General features: G+C 32.0%; 1 pseudogene across 1 annotated transcript, besides 1 other annotated feature; it reads left to right on the top strand.

Annotated features, from left to right (window-relative positions):
- The first annotated feature begins 1,261 nt into the window (after positions 1 to 1,261).
- Positions 1,262 to 2,563: a mobile genetic element.
- TVAGG3_0728700 lies at positions 1,358 to 2,483 on the top strand (annotated as a pseudogene). The gene has a single exon. A coding segment is annotated over exon 1 (1,126 nt).
- Positions 2,564 to 7,639: the final 5,076 nt, after the last annotated feature.

The following is a 7,639-nucleotide window of genomic DNA, read 5'->3' on the forward strand; positions in this document are numbered from 1 at the left end:
ATTCATTTTATTTGTTGATTTAATTTTTTGTTTATGCATACCCCGAGACGGATTTATTGAATGCAGTATCCGTGTATAATTTTCTTCGATCGATGACGAATGATGAAATAGTAGGTGAAGCATCAAAAATTTTAAAATACGTGATTATATCAAAATTCTGAAAGCGCCGTTATAATTGAAAACTACAATCTATAAATTAATGAAATTATAATGAAGAATGCTTTTATAAATATTTTTCAGATTCAGATTCAGATTTTAAAGGAATTTACGATATCGTATCGTAAAACTGGAATTCGGATCAAAGAAAAAAAACAATTGAGTTTATCTTAGATCATAAGGAATAATTTTATTTATTCAGATGATGAAAATATCTATATTAACGAAGCAAAGAGAAAATGTTCACATACTTATGCTTATAAGGCGTTAATCTTTACGAATCAAATTGAGCTTACATTTAATAGGAGATTATATCAAATCAGCTAGGTCAATCTTATAAGTATGTATCAAAATGTTTTATCCAATCATCACAATTCGCGATATTTGGACTACGTTGAATCTTAAATCAGGAAAAGTTTACTTCAAAGCTTGCGTATGTGAGAAACCAAACTACAAAAGATTATAGACTCTCAAAATAATCATAAACAAGAATTGCACAGGTCTTACAGATTTTTATGTTTCTCCGATGTTCAATGGCAATCCAAAACACCCATTCCCAGATTTCATACCGATCGTCCCTACAGAAAACATCTTAAAGTGTCATTTGCTGATTCAATTTTATCATGTTGAAGAAAATTCTAAGATCAAAGAGAAAGCGATCGATACAGCAGTTATTCCATTAAGTTGCATCTCAGGTAATAACAATACATCTGTAGAAGTCGAGCTTTTCGCAGAAGCAGGCAAAGTTTCTAAAGATGCCAACGTAACTCTGCAAACACCAAAGAAATCAGAAGGTTTGTCATTACAGATCACTATCCCTCCATTCTACTTCCCTCCTCAAAACATGGCTACCGCATTGACTGATAATTTCGATATTCCAAGTTTGTCTGGAGTTGACGAGTCATATGCTGATCTTTACATCATCCCTCTTTTCTGCCGACTTATTAAGAAGCGCGATTCTAAAGTTCTCCCAACATTGGTTAAATTATTGATCACATTTGGCGATGGCGGTAGAACATCACTTCGAAAGTGGTTGTTCAATCATTTCGATCCACAAACAATTGGTGATGACTTCCCAACATTCTATCCAGAAGCGATTAAAGTATAGGGTGTCCAAAGGTGCGTTTAGCACAGCGCTCTATATGAGACTATTAAAGGAGATATATGCTGATTATAAATATATAATAAAAAATATGAATATATGTATATGATGAGTATGTTGTATTTTGGCGCCATGCCGGGATATAAAATGAATTTTGAGACAGGAGGCGGTTTCGCGGGAAATTTTGGCGGGATTTTTTCATTTTTTTAATGAATCATAAAGAAAACATCCTCGCTCTTGCAAAAAAATGCAAAGACTGTAAAAAAATCTACGAGATATTGGTAAAATGCTTCGGTATGGATGCTCCTAGCTATTCCACTGTAATGTATCATGTTAGGATGTATCACTTCATGAACAAAAAGGCGCCCATCATAAAAATTGACAAAAAATCGCCGGATCAAAGAAAATCAAAGCAATTCTTCAAGCGCTAGATGAAGACCCAAGAGCATCACTCAGAAGGATAGAGGAGATGACAAAGATACCACGTACAACAGTCAGTTATTATCTGCACAATTATTTGAACTACAAACTAGCGTATACACGTTGGGTTCCGCACAACCTTAATTCAGTTCAAAAAAAATCTAGAGTCCAATCTTCGAAAGAGCTCCTCTCTATATTGGGTGCGTATCAATCCAAGAAGTTTCGCTTTTTAGTAACAGGGGACGAGTCTTGGTTTCAATATGCAACAGAAGCCAAAATCATGTGGATCCCGAAGGATGAAAATCCGCAAACATTCCCGAAGAAAAAAATTGACACACCAATGATGATGTTGTCGGTTTTTTGGGGCGTGAATGGCATCATCGCAATTGATATTCTTCAAAAACCTAATACGATGAATGCTCAGTATCTAATTGACAATGTTCTTACTCAAATTATCAATTCTGATGAGTTTGAGAAATCCAAACAACAAAAACAAAAGTTTGCAATTCATTTTGATAATTCAAGAGTTCACAAAAGTCATAAGGTAATGAATTACTTGGTGGAAAACAATGTCAAAGTTGTTCCAAACCCAATTTATTCACCTGATATTGCACCCTCTGACTTTTATTTATTCGGCACGCTAAAAAAGAGAGCTGAAGGACGCGAATTCGCGAGTCCAGATGATCTTGAAAATTTTGTAAGAGAGCAATTTGAGCAATTTTCTCATGATGATTTAAAGCGTGTCTTTGAAGCCTGGATCGATCGCTGCGAACGCGTGATTGAATCCAATGGTGATTATATTTAAATAAACTTTATATATATGTAACTTGTTTATTTCTATTCGCAGTATTCAGGTTTGTGCTAAACACACCTTTGGACACCCTATATTTTGTCATGAAATCATTGAAGGAAAGATCGAAACAACAATCATTCCAGACTTTTCAACATCTTTACCACTTATTCTTGACATTATGCAGATTGTTTTCTCCGATGGCAAACTTCAATCAACAGCTCAAGACTTAATTACAATTAACAACTCACTTCTTGACTTGATTTGCTTCTTATTGACTAAGGATATTGATTGCAATTCCATTACAGAGTCATTGGGACTCTTCTTCTTCCATAATCTTTCAGATCTTGGAAATGAAGAAATCGTACGATTCGTTTACACATATTCCTTCGAACTATATCTAAGGTCAGACCCATAATTGCACATCCAATGTCTGCTACACGAGTTCAATGGATTTTCTTATCTCCATTATCTCTTTCTAAGCACTTCTTGATCAACATGACTAACAACATGAAACCATTATCAACGAACGCTATGTATTCACCTTATTCTAAACTTACATCACAATTTTTGTTGTCGACACAACAATGTTTTGGCGGTCGTGATCCCGACACATTTGCACTTTGTGCAGGCTTTTTAGCTCGATTGTTATCTAACTTAGATGAGATTTGTTATAGTATTCGACAACGAATCGCATTTGCTTTATTCCCTCTTATTGATTTATGTTCTAATCATTTTGAATCCCCATTATTTATGTCTAACAAACGAATGCAAATTGCATTGATTCCATTTGTTTTATTCTTAATCAAGAACAGTGAACAGAAGCAGTTATTATCATTCTTCCATTCATTATCTATCTCATTCAAGTGTCATTTCATTTCATTCCTTAAATTGACCGGAAAAATCATCATTGACACATTGGATGTCATCAAACCAACATATGAATGTCCACAAATTAACTTGAATCTTCTTGATTTGCTGACACATATTTACATCAAATTTTTGTTTGACGTCAAATCAGAATTAGGTGTTTGCATGAACGAAGTCATCCAGTTAATTGAAGTTTTGTTGTGTCGATACCAACCAACAGATAACTACAAGTATTTGTATTTACTTTGTGATTCATTATTCGAATCATATCCATTAGAACGTAATTTCATCATCATGTCTACTAAATTAATTATGTACAAACAAGCAAAATCACGTGCATTGAGTACCGCATTGATTATTAACAGTTTCAAACAAGATTACAATCGATATGAACAAGTTAATGTTTCCACACTTTCATTCATTGATGAATACGCAACAATTCTTTTAGAAAACAAAGTTTCAATGATTCCTATGTTTAAAGAATATATTTTGATAATTAAAGAACTTACACCAGACAATAAATCACTTAAAAAGAAAGTTAGTGATCGAATGGATTCTGCTTTATCCATTGCAGATATTGTTGAAAAACAGAAATCATCAAAACAAGCATTGTCCATTCGTTGTCAACAATTAATGTCATTGGCTGATGAAAACATGGACTTTCCAAACATGCGCTTAAAGTGGTTGAGTGAATTAGTTCGTATCAATATCGAATCCGGTGATTATATCTCAGCGTTTGTTTCACAATTACATTGTACATGTTTAATTGCTACGGTTGTTGAACATCGTTCTAAACATGAAAAACTCGAAAATAAAAAGAAGAACGAACGATTGCCTAAACCACCCGGTTTCCATTTATCAACGACACAACCAATCAGAACGGCAAACAATGTCTATGATTACGGCCGATCTAGAACATATCAAGAATTCTTCTTCATTCCTTCAGTTCAAGTCGAAACTAAAGTTAAAGTTGATGCAGGGAATGCCGATGCCGAAATTTTGTTGTCTGATTTTAATGAAAATCTTTTGATTGAATATTTGAATTCATCTGTTTGGTTATGCGAAGAAGCACAGTTATATTATACATTGCGCGGTTTGTCATCAATGGCATTACGTGTTCTTTATCAGAACCGCGATTACGGCCGGTCTAAAGAAATCTGTTCTAAATTGTCCAATTATTTGTCTAGTATTTCTACAGGAAACACAGTTGGTGTCAGTGTTCCATTGTCATTCTTCATGGTTGAAAAGACAAGGCGGCAAGAAAGATCAACGAATATACTGCTGCAAGAAGACGGAAACAATCCATTTTGTTCAACAACTGAAGAATCGCGAAGGAATTGTTTGTCCAACAGATTATTGCGATCATCATGAGGAATGCAAAGGTGATGGTATTTGTTTGATCCAATTAGAGCCATCGGATGATAAAATCGAAGGTGATGAAGCTCCTCATTCATGGGATAAGTTCCGATCAGTTGTTTCTATCAATAAACAATCACAGAAATCATCTGAAGAACTGAAGAATCCTATTAAAACTCTTTACATCGAAACATCAGAAAAATTACCATTTTATCATCAAGGTGTTTCTATCAAGAAGATCGAGATCCAGGAAGTTCGTGTTAAAGAATTATGTGTTAATACATTGAACCGAGCATTCACATCTCTTGATCAACTTGTGAAAGACTTCGATCCATATCTTTCTATGCCCATTGGTGCATTCAAGGATTCACCAATGGTTATTTTCGGAAAAGATCTTTGTCGATACAAAGAAATGCTTTATACAACATTGCAACATCCTAACTGTGCACGTGACTGTTTGAGTTTTATCAAACAAAAGTATCCAGAACTTCTTGAAGAAAACGTTTCTAAGTTCTCAGAATGTCTTGTTAAAGCACTTAAACAACATCGAAGAGCAGTGAACGAACTTTTGATTGAATTTGAATCCGGTGACGAAATCGATAAAATCAAATCCGATCTGGATGATTGCACAGAAATGATCAACAAGTTCTGCAAAGACTTCGAAGTTGATATGATTGACGATCAAACAGTTTATGAAGGTATTGTTGATCCAATGTCATCATTTTGTGCATATGAAAATGAGTATGATTAAAAACATAATATTTTTTTTAATATTTTAAAGTTTATTATAATGTGTTAAAAGATCACTGCCTTAGTTTACAACTTAACACCCGAAGATATTTTTCTCTATGAAAGAATTGATATTTTTGGATTTATCTCTAAAATACAAACTACGCCAGACTTTCAAAATCATCCCTTTAATTTAGAATTAATTCCCAAGACTACTATAAACAGAATTTAATAATTTTTACAATATTTCTATTTGGTTTACAACATTATACATGAAGTTACCATTGACTATGATCGAATTGATATCATTATTATTTCTATATTTTTCTCGTTATTTGTTTAAAAAATGCAGAAGATATGAAAAATTATTAATTTTTATGTAGTAATAAACAAAAATAGAAATATGATATTTACCAAAAAGAAAATTTATACATTTAAAATGACAAGAACAAATTTTATTTTCTTTCTTTGGAACAAATAATAATTATTTTCAAGATTTCCTTCACATGGACTTAATCCATGAATGTCAAATTATTCTTAAATGAAACTTCTCCTTTTTCTGATGTATCAACTGTTCCATCAGTTGATAAATCATCAATACTACATTGATGTATATAAATATGCCCATCCCAATTTGTTTCAAATAATTTTCCTCTGTTAATCTGAGGATTGTTTTGGAAAGATGAATCGAAAAATATCAAGTCTATTAACGAAACACATTCCAATTTTTCTGATTTGAGAATTATTTATATAATTACATCGGTCAATTCTTCCTGGACTATCAAAAATAAGTAATCAATCCGTCAGTTGCTTTAAATTCTCAAAATTACAAAATGAAACATTTACTGTTGATTCAACATAAGCATAACAAAAACCTGGATTTTGATATGTAATACAGTTAGAAATGTTTGTTTTTGAAAGTGATCCAAAACCATATTTTGGTAAATCATACATCTGAACTATTCCTCCATTACAAATTGATCCTTGGAGGATTGTACTGTTGATTTTTCCTTTGAAATGAAGAAATTGGCCATATAACAGTAGATTTACTTTCAAATGAACAGAATTTATCAATAATAATGGCAGTATTATTAGAATTTTCAATATATACTGTACCTGGACCTTTTGAAAAAACGTTTTCGCAAAGTAAAATCGAGTAATCTTTTGTATTTTCGAATTTAACTGCTCTATCTTGTAAGTTGATAAATTTACAGATGTATGCAAAGCATTTGCTTCTGTTGTAGGACTTGTTGGTTTTCACCTGTAATGACTGAAGAAGGAGGATCAATTCCTTCATAATAAAGACGCCAAATACTATTTGTAACTTCTTCACAATGAACATGTTTTCTAAAAGCAATTAATTTGAACTTGGTTTAGAGCCAAAAAGACTCCCGAATTAAATTTTAAAAATGAAAGGGGGTAACACCATATTGAACTTCCTTCCTATAATTCAAAATTAAAATTAATTTCAAGTACTAATTTTGAATGTTTGAATCATTCTATATTATCAGCAAAACAGCGGAGTTGAATTACAATATGGGCAATAACTTTTGAATAGAATATTCTTGATAAAGTGAAATGGGAGTGAATTTATATTAAGAATATAGGTTTTGCACAATCAAACTATATGAAATGGTTTAAATTTGGAGATTTCTGTAAGACAATATATTTTTTATAGAAGTTCATATAGAAAAATCAAATGTAAATTTTTATTCAATAAGAAAATTTAAACTTCTTCACCTACATCAGTATTTGTTGTTGATGATTTGTATTTTCGGATAACAATAAATGCAATAATAAATATTGCAATTTCAATAATAATACCAATGACGATTCCAGAAATTGCACCAGCTGGAGCTTTATTACTAGAACTATTCTTCTGATTATCAGTACCTGAAGTTTCATTCGATGTTTGTGTTTTTGGTAACCATAATGGCTTCAAATTTCCATTATCATACTGAGGATAGCCTTCATTTGATATCTTTGGATCATCAAATTTAAAATCAGAAAGTTCGATCCTTCCGTCAATTAATAAAATGTTAATATAGTTTGTATGACTACATGAATAAATCTCTGATTCCTTTAAATCTTCTGATAGTAATAATTCATTGTTATTATTTTTACAATAAATATGACTCCTAGACTTACTTTGTGGTCCTATATAATATCTTACTTTCACTGAAAACGGTGAGTAAGAATAGATATATTGATTTGTA

The sequence above is a fragment of the Trichomonas vaginalis genome, chromosome III (assembly GCF_026262505.1).
Source record: "Trichomonas vaginalis G3 chromosome III, whole genome shotgun sequence".
In the NCBI taxonomy this organism is placed as follows: Eukaryota; Parabasalia; order Trichomonadida; family Trichomonadidae; genus Trichomonas; species Trichomonas vaginalis.